Raw genomic sequence first — 19,018 nt, 5'->3', positions numbered from 1 at the left:
TTTTGTTTGGGTCCCCCTGCCTGCAATTATAGCAAAAAATAACAGTTGCCTTATCTACTAAAATCAGTATTGTGCAATGTATCAATGTTTACTGAAATTCTTGAATAGATCGTTAATTTTATTAACAGTCTCATGTGACACACTATGTAATCTTCCACTAGCCGTGATAGAAATGTGATCTATTGCATCAATAAGAATGTGACCAGCTGGCATCCATACGATATCGTCGGTTCGAGACTTGTGAAAAGTAGAATCGGTGCAGGGTGTAAGAACTTTGTGTTGTAGTCCTGAATCCCTCAGAATACTCCAGCACCATCCCAATCCACCATTTGTAATGATAGACACACGCTATAAATTTTCCTGGATCCAAGACTTTTACTTCTGATGTCTTCTGTTTGTGCTTTTGTATCTATCCAAACTCTATGTAACTTTTCTATTGATGTTGAGGAAATTAGTCCAATTTTTAAACCTATTTCACCATCAGGAATGAAAGCATGATTATTTCTTGTTCCAAGTATTGTTTTCACAGGAATAAACCTATTTTCTTGAGTCGTGCGATGCTGCTGAACAACTTCATTTGACACACACAAAAAAAAAAAAAAAAAATCTAATGGATGTGATATTATCCACAGCCCCTTTATGAAATTGCTATGTATTTAATATTTAGTTCGCAGTTGTGCTCTGTAAACTCGCACGAGTAATTAATCGCTTTGCTGTTCCACCTATGCCATCGCAGAAATTTTTACTATGTGAAGTGGCAAAGAAACGCCACTCACATATAAGACCAAAATCTGATTTGTGCATACGAAAGTTCTTGAAATTTTTACAATTTTTATATTGAGCCCCAGAGCCATCACTGAAATATATGACATGTTTAAGGAATAATAGCTCCGTTTATAAGTTTGCCAAGAACACTGATAAAGAATTCATGTACAGCCACACTGTCATATTTCAAATGGTCACTGATTACGCGATCACCTTCCAAGGCTCTTCTGGGTGAATTTTGTGGTTCATTAACCTGAAACAGCCATTTGAAGAATGCATTAGTCCCTTGCACATTCATTACTACTGAAATTTTTGCTACATATTAGAAGTTTTATTCTGGCCCTTAGGTTCAAATACCCAAAACCAAATTTGGTTCACACAAAACATAGGTATTTCTCCACCTTGTGCTAAAATTTCACACATGTACAACTTTCACCGTATGCTCATTCCGGGGCCTGAACTTGGGACCTAAATGCTGCTATAATTCTACCTACACAATATTCATTAGTTTTGATTGCAGATTTGAAATCTACAGGCAAAATTACATGGGGATGAAAATTTTTAGCTTCATAGCTCTTATGGTTATTGAAATAAACAATAAAATGCAAAAATAGCCGTGTTTGAGTCGTGACCTTGAGGCTACTTGCGTAATTAATTACTAATTAACTATAAAGACTGGAAAAGTTTTATTTTGGGAAATAACTATTTTCAAACATGTCTTTCAATATACAAAAATTATCAAAATCTGAGATCATGAATTTTTCATCATTGATTGATTTGAAACAGAATGACTCTATTTTAGAAATCCAATTACTGTTAATAGATACATTTTCTATTTATTATATTGCTATATAGTCTTCGACTACATACATATTATCAGTAATGATAGATTATTTATAAAACCTATCAATTTTACTCAAGATGTATGAAAATCTTTCTGGCCTTGCGGAAGACTATTAGCTCCAATAGCTCTGATCTCTATTTTACTGCTTTCCCTGCTTATTTTACTTTTATATTTGTACTGCACTGGAGCTATTTAAAAAGAATCAACTGTAGTGTAAATCCTGAGCATTTTACAGTTCAGTCCATCTCAATACTAAAGTTAGCGAAAATGTCTTTTAATAAAGCTTCTCTGAATGACTCGGTAAATGAGCCGCCATATGCTTTAGTTTAGAAATCAAATGAAATTTATAGTTTAACGTCCCATGGTTATACGTCCTTTAGGGTAAAGGAGACTGATGATTACTGAAAGGTAATGATTATGAGAATGTAAGAAAACTCCGAAGAAACCCATGGACACGTTGCTGTCCACCACGAACTCACATAAAACAGGGAGCCCTCGCAACAGAAGTGAGCGCTCTACCACTAAGGTACGTGTCCTTGCTCTAGTTTCGATCTAAATTATTAATTAGCAAGCATTATAATCTTTATACTAAAAACTATATAAGCGAGTTTATCAATAAACTCAAAATGTATTCACATTGCTCCTAAAAATTATTATAGATATATGTTTTTTTTTTTTTTTTTTTTTTTTTTTTTAAATCGTACTAAACGTCAAAGTTTTGCTGACATCTGTCAGCATTGTCATGACTTAGGTTGCATAAAAGGTATTTAGTGCGGACAGGGTATACGGAATTCAAAATTTGAGTGTATGAAATACATACATGGCTTCCTTTGGATTATTGGATTTAGTGTTGCAAGAGAGCGTTAACCTGACAGCATCTTCGACTTAATATAAGGAGCATGCTGGAAGAGTTTAACTGGAGTCCATTGATTTTAATGAAAAGCAGAAGAGTGAAACTTTTGAAGTTTAATCGAGTTATATCAAGTGCCATTACTATGTTCATTATACATAAACCCTTCTTGACAATCGGCAGCATCAACCGGTACAGAGGTCATTGGATTGCTTCACATCAGTGACAAGAGTTGAACCTACATTTTAGCCCGCTTGTGTTGGTGTACCTCAAAGTAAACTATATGTCTATGTAAACTGTATGTTTTGCTTTCTGTTATCTTTTGGTGTTGGACTTCGACAGGCAGTTTAAAATTTCCAAATCAGAGCAAGGTTCATGACAAATTCCGTCGATGAAAGCCTTTTCGTTAAACCACTGAAAAATCGCTTCTCTTTGCTATTAACACGCCATGATGAAGGATTTTGGTGTGTAGAAAAACCTCAGACAGAGTGAAGGACCTACGTGACAGAATATTTAGGTAGCAGTTGAAATGGATGTAACAGAATAGATCCGAAGATTGGAACGAAAAATATATATGCAAGAAAATACACATTACTTTTCGTGTGCATGTGTAATTAGCAAATGATAACGAGTAAAGTTTAGCACGGGGCGAAGGGGAGAACTATGAAAAAAAAAATTTCAAACAATAGTGTTTTTAAGGGAAAACGTAGACTTTCAGTTAAGTATCTACTGCTATGGCACTAGTCATCCATGCATCATGGTTCACAAGCCATTCTTTTTAGAATTAATAATAATAATAATAATAATAATAATAATAATAATAATAATAATAATAATAATAATAATAATAAATGGGAGCAAATCCGCGAGTGTATGACGTACACTAAAAGGGAAATTTGAGATAATTCGGGAAATTTTCCTCCAAAAAAAAAAAAATTCCTTTCGGAAAGTTTTGAGCCCCCTCGACCGGTCCCCCTGCACGTACTCGGATACAATCTTGAAATATACTCCTGTGGCATTCTTACTACCTGCCTTTGATACTTGCTTGACAACGAAATAATCGAATATTTTTAGCTTGAGAGAAACACATGAAGATACCAGAAAAACATATTTAACTGTTACGTCATCATCCCGTCCTTGCTTGTCAGCAAACAAAATAGAAATCTTTTTCCTTTATAGCAATCTTTTTTTCTTTTTTTTTTTTAAAAAAAAAAGTTTAATAAAGATTTGTCCTCTGAGAAGAGAGTAATAGCGGCCGTATGACCATGACATAACGTATATGCTACACCGTATCAGAGGGTTAAGCTAAGTGTAAACTAAGCTAACGTAAGTACTTATTAAGTGTAAAGAACACATTGTAATAATTAATTGTCTACTGATCCAAAATAATGTTTCTTTCAAGTATATTTTCTTCCGACATTTCAAATCCTTCCCTAGGGCACTTTTCGTTAGGGGCACAAGGTTTAAGTCGTCTTATTATGTACGGTATTCACATTGCTCATATATCTCAATCGTGATAAAAATAATGAGTGTTGCGCAATATATTTTTTGTCGGTACTAGTTGTTTATCCACTTGTCCCAGTAAATATGAAGTACTCTATTTATAAGCTTTTTTTTTCAGTGAAATCCTCTTAAACATGAACCTCCATTATATCTAATCAACCGACAACTATTTCGAATTTCTGTGTACACAATACAGCCAGATCATGCACTGCTTCCCGATTTTAGCACCATATGTGAACACTATTTTTGTAATCAGATGGTTTCTTGCATCTAAAATACAAAAGTGAAATAAAGTAAGTTGAACTTATTAAGTTTATTTTAATTGATATAATTTGTAATAATACGAGAAAAAGCTTCCCAGTGGGTTTCTTTCCCGCCCTTTCCAAGTATTTACAAGGGTCGTTCAAGGTTGAAAGGGATTTTCGTATGTAAATAATCAATGAATAGCCGGATCATGATGAAACTTGCGGGTGACGTAATGTATTCCTTCTCGAGTAACTAGCGCCCGGCATGACGTATTTGGCGCATGCGCAGCAGTTGCTGGGAACATGGCGGCATGCAATGTGTCTGTGACTGTAGAGCAGTGGTGTGTAATCAAATTTCTTGTGAAGGAGAAAGTTAAACCAGCTGAGATTTTCAGAAGATTGCAAGCACAGTATGGTGAACAAACGTTGTCACGGGCAAGAGTGTACGAATGGTGTGAACAGTTTCGCGAAGGACGGGAGCTGGTGACAAATGAAGCGCAAGGACACATTCGCCCGACTGCAGTCACACCAGTGAATATCACACGTGTTGAGCAAATGATTCTTGAGAACCGGCAAGTAACAGTGCGGGATATTGCTGCCGAGGTGAATATCAGTGTCGGGAGTGCTGAGATAATCATTCACGACCACTTACGCTTCGGCAAATTCTGTGCAAGGTGAGTTCCCCGCCAGCTGACATTTGATCAGAAGTAGACACGCATGATGGTCTGTGAACAGCTTCTGAATCGGTTTCTGCCCCATCTCCCCTACAGTCCAGATTTAGCCCCCAGTGATCATCATTTGTTTGCACCCCTTAAAGACCATCTGGGAGGGAAGAAATTCACGACAGATGAAGCACTGCGGAACGATGTCCTCCAGTGGCTACAACAACAACCTAGTTCTTTCTACGCCAAAGGAATCAAGAAGCTGCCACAACGATGGTTACGGTGCCTCGACGCGCACGGTGAATACTTTGAAAAGCTGACATAGTTTGGTGCTTCTTCTGCTATCTGTTTCCTCTGAAGAAATAAAAGTCCCTGTCAACCTTGAACGACCCTTAAATCACATGATTTTCTTTTAAATCAAGGATTTAAATCAAATTTATTTTTCCTTAAACTGAAACAAAATGCAGCACTTTTGAGCATTCTGAAACTCTAATCCAATTTAAATCTAAAATTCGTATCTTATTCCGTACTGTGTAGCGGCAGTGATGCCAATTAATAGGATAATCAGAAGGAATGTTCTTAATAAATTACTTGGTTTATGTGTAGTGATGAAAGTTGACTTATGATTTAAGTAAGATACATACTGAGCTATTAAGATCAATTTCAGTACTTCTTGGAATGCCATATTATTGATCATTAAATAATGTAACGAATTATAATCACTAATGTGTTTGTTTCATTATTAGTAGACAGCTGTCAGACGATAGCATATAAGGAATCTAAAATTAACATTTAGCCAACCTCGTCATTACTGTTCCGTTTACTAGTTCGTAGCTCATATATTTTAAGATCAGGTAGGATGCAAGTTTAAACTAAATACTTTTTATTAGAAAAAAAAAAAAAGATCAAAATTCCTGGGCCAAGAATTCTAACAATGTAGAATTCATTGTCAATGACAATGAAAAACTTAAAATTCAATATTCACAATTTTCAGTTCAGAATTTTACACACCATGCTTGCTAATATGTATATATCACATACATTTTTTTACCATTACTGCAAAATTATTAATAAGAACATTGAAAAATATATTTTTAAGAAATGGCATTTTTGATTAGAAACTACAAGCTGTTCGTTTATGGCAATGTCTACGTCCTGTGCTAAACTACTTTCCACTAACTACTAAACCATCTTACATAGTATTGTATTATGTTGGTCATACTCAGTGTAGTAACTTGATATACAATTTTACCTTGAATACATTTACAGTTTTTAAGCGAAACATAGTGATTTGTAACAAACTAAAATTAAATATTTGCCTATACATCTAGTGATTATTCCTCTTCCATAGGTAAATGTAAGTGTGTACTGTACAAGAAATATGAACACATGGCATTATATAAAACGACACTGATTAACATTATATAAAAAAGATTCTGTTATTTATTACGATATAGTAAAAATAAAAGATTGTAAAAAATTATTCATTTTATAAACAAAAATATAAAATAGGCTATATACTCACTCTGCAGTACAGTGCAAACTTTTCTAAACACCTGCATAGCTGGCTTCATATTTCCATGCCAAGCATAATTGCTTTTGATTTCCACCATTCAATGACTGTTAGAGCTTGTAGAACTTAGTCGGTGAAAATCATGTTAGAGAAAGGATACTTCGCTTGAAATTGAATTACCGTGGGCAGTAGAGAAGTACCACCATAAGCTTCTTCTGCAAATTTCAAAGCTAAATCGTTTCCTTTGGCAGTTAATTTGAATTTTCGCTGTTTCGTGTCGAGAAGGCAAGCCAAGAAATAGGGAGGCGTTAATGCTTCCGTATACCTGTTTTCATATTTATTTTCTATTTCTTCGTCTCGGAGTGCGTCTTTTAGACACTTCCATATTCCTACAGCGTCAGATATTGTTGTTTCATTTCTTTAAATTCTGTCTAATGCAACAGAGATCGGCTTGAGAGTTTGGACAACGTGTCCTACATTTCTTTTAATATTTACATTTTTCGCTTTCTTCTGTATCGTTTTGTCTATTTTGGCCAATTTTTAATGTCACTCTCGCCACCCCCAGAATCTTCCACTAGTTCTTCTGCTTTGCACACTTCTAAATGTTTCTTCAGCTGAATAACAAGATCTTGCATTTCTGAGCCACATACCTTGCTCTTTGCATGAAATCCTTTCTCGTTTGCAGTTGGAATTCGGATTAAAAAAAAAAAGAAAGAAAAAAACGAAAGAAAGAAAGAAAAACTATACGCTGTCTTTCTTTCGTTCAATCATTCAGATTTGAACTCCCGAGATCAAGGTGACCACCCACCAGAGTTAGAAATACGTCAGAACATGTTACAAGATCCAAAACAAAGAAACAAAATATCATGTTTAATGACCTCGCCATAGTGAAAGATGAAATAGTAAAAGAAAAGTGTTCTAGCTGCATCCGGACAGAACAAGAAGTTTCGTCCCTAAAAGAAATCATACAGAATTTGTTTAGTGATGTGAAATCACTAAGCAGTATGGTTGATGATCTTAAACAACAGCAACAAGGCAACGTGATTAATAGCAGTGAAGTGCAAGTGCAAGGGGGAAACATGCAGTCAAACATGGTAAGCATAAACCATTGTGATGTTAATGAAAACATTGACAGCGTTTTACAAATAATAAATGTGTTACAGGAGGACATGAGGACACTAAAATCAGAAAATGAAGTATTGCAACAAAAAGTGAAGTCAGTAGAATCGTTTGTTGAAACTCAAAACATCTCCAACCAGTGGACAAAAATAAGTTACAGTAGGCCCAGACCCAAATATTCTAATGTGGTATCAGGTAAAACAATTGTATGCGAAAACAGATACAGTGTGTTGGAAAACGTCGGAAGTGAAAGAGACGTGAATTCAAATGAAAAACCGATAGGAAACTCACAAACGAAAAATAGTGCAAGGATACCCATGTACAAGGGAAAAACTACTATGCAACCAAACGTGCCGAAAGTTACAAACAATAAAACTAATACAAGAAGAAAGCCTAAGACAGACGCGCAAGTGTACATATATGGTGATAGTCACGGTCGTGGACTGTCCGAAAAAGTGAATAGTAATTCTAAACACAAATTGGCAGTGGAAGGAAATATCAAGCCTGGAGCTAAAAGCGTTGATGTGTTGTCTGGTATTAATCCCAACATTGTAAATAAGGAAGGTAATTATGTAGTAATATTAAGTGGAACAAATGATGTGGCCAAGAATGAAGGTAATGAGGCTGTTAGTAGAATTGCAAAACAACTCTGTATGTTGAATAAGTGTAAAACAATTGTGGTAAATGTCCCTTATCGCCATGATCTTACTGAAGACTCGTGTGTTAATAAAGCTGTACAAAGTACTAACTTAAAATTAAAAACAATGTGCAATCACTTTAAGAATGTTGTAATGGTGGATATCAGTAAGTTAGGTAGAGAAATGTACACTCAGCACGGTATGCATCTCAATCAAAAGGGTAAGGATGAATTAAGTACCAAGATCTGCGAAATAGTTGATAAGGACGTAGCCAGTAAATTTGAAAGTAAGGAAGCAATAGCGATGCCATGGGTAGCACAGGAAAACCAAATTCACCCGACTCCATGAATAAAATTGCATGGGGCCGGGTGAAAACTTCAAGTCTGACGACGTCTCTTCATTTTAGTAATATAAGTGGCATAATAGAGGCAAGGAATAATAATAATAGCTTTTCTAAGAACTATGGTACTAACACAGCTCTGCAGAATGTACTAATACTCCACTTAAATTTACAATCGATAAGAAACAAGTTGGCTGAACTTGAAATTTTCTTAGATACAATTCCCTGTGATATCTTATGCATTAATGAACACTGGCTTGCAAATGAAGAAATACATTTGTATGTTCCAACAGGATATAGGTTAGCCGCTATATTCTGTAGATTCAATACTCCATGGTGGTGTAGGTATATATCTCAAAAATACGTTTAATATTGAATACACTGTTTTGAATTTAGAATGTTTTTGTATTGAACAGAGTTTTGAAGTAGTTGGGTTATTGCTAAAAAGCATAAAAGTAATAATTGTTTCCATATACCGAACCCCAAATTCAGATATCAATATTTTCATTGCTAATTGGGAAGAGTTAAATATTTATCTTAATAAATACAAAAATTACAAAGTATTCTTTATTGGTGACGTGAACATTGACGTTTTAACTAATCCACCGGTACGAAGTCTATTCTGTGATATTCTCAGATCTCACAACTATTATTACGTTAATGATCAACCAACTAGAAAATCTGCATGCCTAGATAATGTACTTACTAACGAAGGTAAGACCAGAATGACGTGTGGTGTCATACAGCCTTTGCTATCTGATCATGAAGGTTTGTGGCTTCTGATTCCTGTGACAGTATGCATGGATTCTAACTATGTTAGAACTAAAAAGTTTAGAATAATGGGGGAAGCTAACATACAAACATTACGAAGTAATCTAAGGGGAACTAACTGGGAAAACGTAGTTTTAAACGGTAAAAATATTTCTGAAGTCTTTCATAATTTCAAGTGGACTTCGACTAAATATCTAGAGGAATGTTGTCCTGTAAAAGAAAGAACTACTTCCTACAAGCGCGTTAACAAATTGACCAGAGGAAATCCCAAATGGTTTACACCTCGCCTTCAACTGCTCCGGAATAAAGTAATGGCTCTTTATAACATAGCTAACGCAACAGGGTCAGCCAGTGACAAAGAGAAATATAAAATATCAAGAAAATTGTACAGAAAAGAAATTAAAATGGCGAAAATTGCTGCGAACGAGAATTTCATAAATAATTCAAAAAATAAGTGCTCTGCGGCCTGGTCTATTATTAACAGGGAGCTAGGGAAACAGGTTGTTGAAGACTCGATAAAGATATCCCCAAATAAATTCAATGAATATTTTGTAAATAGTGCTAACAAACTAATTGGTAGGCACAAAAATGGCATTAGTTCACAAGTAGATTTCGCTTGCTTACTGACACAGACAAATATTAATCAACATAGTACTCATTTTCTATGGACCCCTATAAATATTAGAACTGTACTGTCAGTGGTCAACAAATTAAAAAGTTCGAATAGTGAGGATATATATGGGTTTTCTAACAACATGCTAAAGAAGATAATAGACATAATAGTTGAACCTTTGACCTATTTATTCAATTGCGTACTTCTCGAAGGTGAATTTCCGGAGTGCCTTAAATTCACTGTTACAGTTCCGATTTACAAGAAAAATGTTAAAACGGAGCTTAATAACTATCGCCCAATATCTTTGGTACCAATAATATCTAAGGTTTTTGAGCAATGTATTAAGAATCAATTGTCAAGATATTTTGAGGAAAACAAATTATTTCATAATATGCAATTTGGATTTAGACCTGGGTGTTCCACGACTAAAGCCGTGGAAAATATAGTATCAGAAGTGTTAGATAATTTGGAGAACAATCTTCATGTTGGGGTTACATTATTAGATTTGAGTAAGGCATTCGATACCGTATCACATAATATATTAATTGCGAAGTTACACGATTATGGTATTACTGGCTTGCAATTATCTTTAATTGCATCGTATCTTAGCAATAGAAAACAAGCTGTTCGGATTGGAAATGAAAAGTCAAGCTTCATGTGTGTAACAAATGGTGTTCCACAAGGTAGTGTATTGGGCCCCTTTCTTTTTCTTGTATATATAAACGATTTTCCAAGTTTTTTGCCCAATCGTTGTGTTTTATATGCTGACGATATTACTGTTGTAAATTCAGACAAAAATATAATTGATATTCAAAGTAGGAATAGCGAAATGTTAGAGTTGTCTTCTATATGGTTTAAATGTAACGGACTTACAGTAAATCAGGATAAAACAGAAACTATGTACATTAATCTTAGTAATTCTACGAGTCATTCAGATACACGTAAATCTGTAAAACTGTTAGGAATGTACGTCGACTCAAAGTTAAATTGGAATGAACATACAGAAAATTTATGTAGAAAGTTATCCAGAGTATTGTTTTTATTGCGTAAATTAAAAACTGTAATTAGTGAGAAATCTCTTATAACATCGTACAATGCCTTTTTTCATTCACATTTGGAGTATGGAATAATATTCTGGGGTAATTCTTCTGGTGCAAAGAATGTCTTCAAATGGCAAAAGAAAGCAGTAAGAATAATTAAGGGATTGCCTAAAACAGCATCATGCAAGGAAGTGTTTAAGGAAATTCAAATTATGACAGTCCCTTCTTTATTTATTTATCGATGTCTGATGTATATAAAAGAAAATTTAGATAATTTTAATCATCGAACTGATGTTCATTCCTACAATACTAGGCATAAAGGCGACCTTAATATGTCACAAGTTAGGTTAACCACTACTCAAAAGAGTTATAAGTATACAGGTATGAAATTATTTAATGTATTACCACAAAATATACGCACAATGCCTTACGACAACTTCAAAAACTTTTGTAAATCCTTCCTTATAAGCAATTCTGTATATAGTATCTCTGAATTTGAAAAAATCTGTTATCAAGAGTTGAAAGCAAGAACAATGACACATAGATAAAACTTGCCTGATAGTGTGATAAAACTTGTAAATATATATATATATATATATGTTATATTTGACAATGTCTATTGCAACAAATATTGTTTAATGACAATAAAGTATATCTTATCTTATCTTATCTATTACAAGTTACGAGAACAGTGATGTACTAGTCCTGACTAATTGTCACGTACGAGAAACACCTTTCAGAAAAACACCATAAATATCGAGAAACCCCCAATTTTGCTTTTTAGTCTAACCAAAAGAAACTGGAAAACCTCCGTAACTTATCAAGAACAAAATAACAAAAATGAACAATTATATTTTACCGTTTTTTTTTAAAAATCAACTACTAGTGATTTAAATTAAAAAATCGATTTAAATAAAAAAATCAACAAAAATTACTTTTTTTTTAAAAAAAGTGATTTTTTTCAACCCTGCCCTTGTAGTACAAATTAAGAAAAATAAAACTGAAAGTTAGCCCAAAACTTCTTAGAAAATGGAATGTGCTTTAGATCACTATAATAAAAGTTATTTCGTAGAGAAAAACATATTAAGTGTTATTTGCCAGGTTTTTTGTTCATGTGACGCCACGTACATTGGGATGATAAACAGAAACATTGGCACAAGACTAAAAGAGCACGTAAGAGAGTCCCTTGAAGATAAAGATGCTTACCAGATTTGTCAAAACACTACAAACAATCAGCACAGAATGTGGACGTTTTACATCGCGTAACCTTGAATGTCGAAAGAAATGTATTTGAAGTGAATTAGACTAGGACAAGAAGAAAAGAAGAAGAAAAAAAGAAATCCGCTGCTAAACTTTGAAAAAGGAAACCTGGATAAGGACTAGGATGGTATTATCAAGGTAGACACAAAAGACTATCAAAACTTGGAAGCAGTGTTTTATCAGGCTACATTGAGTACACAGATATTCGACATAATGTCGATTGGCTGGACATCGTGGAGTTCATGTTTAAGAGAAAAAAATCCCTAAAAGCACAAATTATTTTATTCAGTAATGAAATTACTGCACTAATGTTAAATATATGCACATCAATCGTCATGTCTTTACAAATAATATCTGTCTGTCAAAGCTTTCCGCATAGAAAGCAGTGATCTAAAGTAGTGGCAGGCACAGAAACCGGTTTTAGAAAAACCGAAACCGGGTTTTCAAAAACCGGTTTCGGTTTTCTTCAATGCCGGTTCGGTTTTCATCGAAACCTGTTTCGGTTTTCTCCAAAACCGGCTACGGTTTTTCACCGAATCTGGTTACGATTTTCTTCAAAAAAAACGGTTCTGGTATTCTTCAAAAACCGGCACGGTTTTTTTTTTTGCTGAAACCGATTCAAAACCTGTATCAGTTTTTCCAAAACTGGTTCTATTTCTGACCAGAATAGTTTTTCGTTGTTCTCCGGAAACCCATTTCCTTTCCACAGATGGTTTTGTGTGTTTTCCAGAACAGTTTTGGGTTTTAGTTTTTACTAAAACCATTGCGATGTTTACCGAAGCCGGTATTGGTTCCTTGAGAATCTACATATGTTTTAGATCTTCAAATCGGCTTAGTTTTCAATCAAAATTGGCTTCAGTTTTCATCAAGAACTACCTTTGAGCTTCTACTTAAATCCAGTTTGAACTTTCATCAAAACCCAGTTGGGATTTTTGTTATAACGGTACCTTATTACTATTATTATTAGTTACGCTTAAAAACATGTTTTTTCTTCGATTCAATATTCGCCCTTCTGTAAATCTCTAGTTGTTTCGAATACAAGTACCTTCCTTATTAACAATAGATTTTCAGAACCTGGATTTATTTTAATTAGACTAGCTTAACCTGCGCTCGCTACACAGTGCATCATTCACATATGAGCATGAATCTCCTTGTCATTACTCACATCTGTACATGTCCCCTTATAGACACAGATGAAAGACGTCTTGATAAAAATCGGCAAGGGGTACCACAAAGGAGAGATTTTTTTCGATTATTTTTCCAATATCTCGCACCGTTTGCAAGATTGAGCCTACTTCTGGTTGGAATTTCTAATTCATGTATGATCAGTGGTTTCTTTCTTCTTGCATGAAGTATGTAATAAGCAAATACATTACATACACAATTTATTTTAATGCCAGTGATAAATGGTGTTCATTAGCAAAACATTCTAAATATTAAAGATTCTTCATCACTCGAGAAATAGTTTTCTTCGATTTTCATGATCAATTTGTCATGAAACAAACTCCTGAGAAATATGGAACCACTGTATACAAACATGTCGTGTTGGAGTGTATAACTTATAGAATGTGTTGTTTTTTTAAATGCCAACACTTCCAGTGCACACAAACTTATAAACCTAGCATTTTAATATATAGATATTTAAAGTGACAAGTGATCAATTTAATAGGGAGAATCCTGAAATGAAATACTATGCCCTGTATGAAAGAGTTGCGTAATATTATGTAGCAGATAGAAGAAATAGTAATAGTAGTACAAAAATTGCTTGATTTGTTGCCTTCACGAATAAAGAGACTCTTAACTTGGCATTCCTACGGAGGCCCGCCTACCGCCTTTTCAAAAATTACTGTGTATTGTTTCTTTGAAACAGCTCTTAGTACCGTCGTTGAATTAATCTACTATACCAAACTTTTTGGCTTGTTTGAGAACTGGATACCGAAAGTCCGGATAACTACCAGTAAGAAATTGAAATGTATGTAGGCCTATTGGTGTTCATTTCCTGGACTCAGAGTACAAAATTAATGTGTAAATCTATTTTTTCAAGTGCTCTGAGCCCTCATTCACTTGCGATTTTCGACGTCGACACAACGTAATATTTGCGTTTAGTTTGCGGTAATGAAAATAAGCATTAATAAATAGCTTCTTTTAGTTTTGTGTTGTGCTGATATACGCACATTTTGTTTTGCATGAACACAAATCGCTACCATGCAGTGACACACACCACAAATGGAGTATTATGTCGAAGCTTGGGATTCTATTTCATTCCTGTACAGTTAATGGAGAAATTTTGTGTCTTCTTTACAGGTCAAGTTGCTATGAGCAAAAATACAAGAACTTTAAACCATCTAAAATGTGTTAATTTGGGGGTTATAAAAAGGGGTAAAAGTGGATCTGAAAAGGTAGGAGGACGGTAGGTAGCAGCATGACGTCACGCCGTTCCCCCTTCCTATCTTTGTCCACTGTATTTTTTTTTTTTTAACGAACTGGGCGATGCCTACATATTTTTTCGAAGTGGGGACGGAGTCCCCCCGCGTTTACAATCTATACCCTAAGTTGCAGTTTATATATAGATATATCAACGCACGAAATATCAATTTAGCCTCTCATCGTCAAACAGTTTTGAACAATGGAATAACAAGGCTCCCTCTACGCGGTATGCTCTTCCTCATATACGTGTTATTTTCTCCCTTAGTGTGATTCTAGGAAAGTGAAGTGCATTTGATTTTAAAAACAGGAAAATTAAAAATAACAAATAAGTAAAATAAAAACATTAGGTTCATTGTAGTCCTAAACTCGCTATGATATGCTATACCACCAGTTACAGTATCAGATTTAATTTCTTGGGGAGGCAATCGAAGGGTGGATACATTTTATTTGAGGGGGGTTATACTGAAAAGGTTAATTTCACATCATTTGCGCAATATTAATACATACTACCAGCCTGGGGTCAGGTTTGCCTACGGGTAGCGCCCGCCTCCTTGGCCGCCTTTGGCAATGTTACTTGTACCAGATTTGTACCGCCCTTGTACCAGATAACTCCAGGTAAGGAAAGTTCTATTAATATTTTATTTTGTTTAAGGGATGTTAGCTTAAAACTGTTAGCTGGACCTTCCAGCAGGATTCTGCTCCAGGCCACAAAGCGAAAACAACCCAGGACTGGCTGGCACGAAACGTCCCCGACTTCATTTCTACCGCTGATTGGCCTTCTAGCAGCCCGGACCGTAACCCTTTGGACTACAAACTTCGGGCAGTCCTTCAGGCAAAGGTATGCCATAAACAGAATCCATCTGTCGACAGTCTGAAACAATACTTGACCCGAGCAATGAACGATTTTCCCATGGACGTGGTGCGTAATGCCATCGACCAGTGGCCGGACAGACTTCGTGGCTACATCAAGGCCAAGGGGGGACATTTCGAAGCATGATTCGTGCGTCAGGCATACAACATATCAACGTAAAACATGACCAAAATAAATTGTCTTGGTGCTAATACTCTTCGTGTTATTCACATTCAAACTTGTGACAGTACTTATGATATAACTAGGTATATATGCTGGTGGCTAAGGCTGCGTTTACTTTGGAGGCACGCTTGGCCAAGTAAAATGGAAGCGCAAGCTTGCTCCTTGGAGGTGTGTTTATAGTACAGGCATGCAATAGCAACTGATCACGCTCCCATTTCATCAGTCAAGATGGAGTCATCGGACAGTGAAGGCGAAATATTGCTTGAAAGTTACAGTCACTTGAAAGAGCCCAACTTTGAAGGAGCACGCTTGCCTGTAAAAACAAATTGTTTTGTTTCCCGATGGCGGCGGGGCAAGCTTGTGCAAGCGCGCCCATGCGAGTGGTGAGCAGTGTAACCGGTTCCGTCAAATCACCACCTATTTCAAACGCCCTTATAAAATTTTGTCTGTATGCGTAGGCGTGCGCTTCCATTTTACTTGGCCAAGCGTGCCTCCAAAGTAAACGCAGCCTTAGTCAGGGCGGGGCCCGAGCGGTTGTGCGTCCGGAGAGCAGGTGGATATACGCGCAAGCAAGGGTAATGGAAAGAAATGTTTGGGAAGATTCTAGAACACAGGACCCCCTATATAGATTAGTAGCTAGGTTGGTTCCTTTTTGTACCAAACTTTAATATTTAATTCATACAGTATTGCTGAGCGAGCGTCAGCGAGTGAAGGCGGGTTAGAGCCCCGGAGGACACGTTATTTTCTGTCTTTATCACAGCTAAATACGAAGGGAGGACCTGTGTTCAAGAACGTTGCCGAATTGTTTTGTCAAGACACGAGTTACAATAGGACTTGTCATGGTATCATACTCCATTGTAACGCTCCATTTGTAAACATAAAATACAGGTTCTATACCTTGTGCGAAAACATGCTTTTTTAGCACTTACCTGAAATATCTTCCATATGCACTCACTTCTTTTATCCGTCGTAAAGCGCTTGTAATTTTACACTAGCACCCTACATTTTGTAAACCTAAAATAAAGCTGTGCTAATTTGTATTTAATTATGTCGCCTGTAGAAATTTATTCCCTTAAGCATGTCTTTTCAAAAAGTGTTGAATTTTACCTGTAAATCTTCGAAAATATAGTGCACCAAAACTACATCTGCACCTACAAGCTTATATTTCCGTTTCACTAAGGTGGAAAATCACACACATACGGTACCAAATCCTATCTGCAAAGTTTGTATTTGTTGAACCGTCTACGGAGGTAAAGTTTCCTTGAACTTCACTATTTCTGTATTAAAAGATTACACTTGTAAATTTTTATAAAAATGACTCCGTAACTTAATTCGCACGCTTATTTTTTATAGTGTTCTTGAAGTTAACCTTTTCAAATACAGTAAATATTTTCCGTGTTTCCATAACATGCACACTCACAATGTACAGGCCACATTAACCACATATATTGTGTGTTATAACTGGATTAACTATGTGCCATAACACTATATTCCGGCTGTTTTTCTTTCACAATACCCATATGCAGCAACGAAAGAAAACAATACGCCATAACATGAACGTGTTCTGCGGTTTGATATAAAAATTAAAGAAAACGAATCCTACTGTGTGTCTCATCTACACATACAAATCCACACCAAGTTATCCAACTATATTCATACATAGTTACCTAATTTTAGGTTTATTCTAGAAATAATAACAAAAAAATATGAAGATCATACCATTTAAATACCTTCCCTCACAAAGAACAACAAACACTGTTGCCAACAGGTTTCTTCAAAAATAGCTAAATGACATACAGAATTCGCATAAAACATAGCTAAATTTATAGTTAATATAACAATCAGAGAAGCAACATATTTTATTGTTTTATTATATACCTGGAACTGCAATATATTTCCTGAATTCTCAAATAAAATACTTTCACCCTAAACTGACACTTAAAGCATTTACAGTACGCCAGACCAACAACTAGAAATTTTTGCTGGAATGGGTACAATGTTTGGGAAGGGCCAAATACTACAAGATTTTACTTAAGGGTGGTAAGTGTTATTCTGCACCAAAAAATGAAAGGTAATTTTTAAGTACTGCCACCTATATATTCAGAAAAGATGATGACAGATTTGCTTTTTATAGTAAAAAAAATAGTACAAATGATATGAATGACCAACCTTGCAGAGTACATTCTTTCTCTGCTGTACAAGCAGTGGCGTATTTAGGATTTTGTTTCGATGGGCTTGAGAATCAGTAAGAAGCATTTGTGTTGTACGTATAATCAGAGCCGTACTGCAACCCAGGGGCTCGCCGGGAAAGTACTTTCTAGGGGTCCCACTTACATGTACTCCCATGCGCAAAAAAAAATTGCGCGTATACTGTAACTGAAGATTTTTCGTATTTATTCCATTTTCCTTACGTTTATAGGTAAAATTCAGTTATTAGTATGTGGAGAAAATAGAAAGCAATCCATCTAAGGAAATATTTCCAAAAAATATAATAAAATAATAAAAATATAAGCAAAAAACAAAATTATGCTCGGTTTTGTGTATACTGGCAACGATGATTTCTAGGGATTTTTTCAGTAGCAGAGCATGATTGCGGAGGGAATTCAGTAGGGGAGTCGAGGAGATGGATCAAGGATCAAGGATAGTGGACACAAAATGTTGCATTTATTGGTTAAAACCTAGTGTGTAGATTGCCTGCGAAATATAAATTAGCTTCTGTAACTAAGATGTCGTACGAAAATATAGAATTAAACAGAAAAACTCTTATCTTAAGGTTCGAAGCGATACGGACCATGGTTATGAAGATTATGTCTTTTAAAAAAAAGAGCCAACACCACGTAACCTCAGTGGTTAGGTGGATAGAGTGGCGGACTTGTAGTTATTTCATTATTTTGACACCACATCGAATCGCATCCCATCCCATCCCATCCCATTTTTTTTTTTTTTTTTTACAAAACATTATAATTTTTATGTTAATAAGAACCGAAGCAATATAATAAGGACAACTTACTGATATTTTGCTGTAATGACGTATTTATCCAGGATTAGAGAACTATTGTTAATAGCTATTGTTTTCTGTTCATGCTGTTGTGTAGCTTCTCTCATCCTGTTTTCTTGGGGAAAGAACAATTTTGTCTCCAAGAAAGTGTGAAGGATATATACGGACAGAAAAAGACATCTTAGTACCAAAAGTGATTTATCGTGATGAAATGGACTAGTTTGCCATTATTATTAAAAAAAATATATATATTGAAGTTGGCTTTTCTTTAGGTTTTACCTAAAAAAAAATATTTTTTCTTTATAAGACTATACTTTATGAGGCAAGGTATGTGATCATACCCACAAATTTAGCTAGGGAGTGAAAGATAATTGTTTATACAAACATTTTACAGGTT

The 19,018-nt window shown here is 35.2% G+C and overlaps 1 protein-coding gene across 5 annotated transcripts in view; it reads right to left on the bottom strand.

Annotated features, from left to right (window-relative positions):
* The window catches only part of LOC145664275 (uncharacterized), a 60,625-nt gene extending 42,731 nt beyond the window's left edge, over positions 1 to 17,894 (bottom strand). Inside the window, exon 1 of one of the 5 annotated variants that reach the window (XM_081730804.1) lies at positions 17,793 to 17,894. In XM_081730804.1, the coding sequence (XP_081586930.1) occupies positions 17,793 to 17,879 (87 nt within the window). In that variant the 5' untranslated portion in view covers positions 17,880 to 17,894. Of the gene's footprint in view, positions 1 to 16,552; positions 16,664 to 16,730; positions 17,016 to 17,342; positions 17,415 to 17,501; positions 17,646 to 17,792 lie in introns of those variants that run through there. The other 4 variants (XM_081730806.1, XM_081730805.1, XM_081730807.1 and 1 more) reach the window with 4 other exon arrangements.
* Positions 17,895 to 19,018: the final 1,124 nt, after the last annotated feature.

Source organism: Thermobia domestica, chromosome 11, assembly GCF_964235325.1.
Source record: "Thermobia domestica chromosome 11, izTheDome1.hap1.1, whole genome shotgun sequence".
NCBI lineage: Eukaryota > Metazoa > Arthropoda > Insecta > Zygentoma > Lepismatidae > Thermobia > Thermobia domestica.
This window is presented reverse-complemented; position numbering and strand designations above follow the sequence as displayed.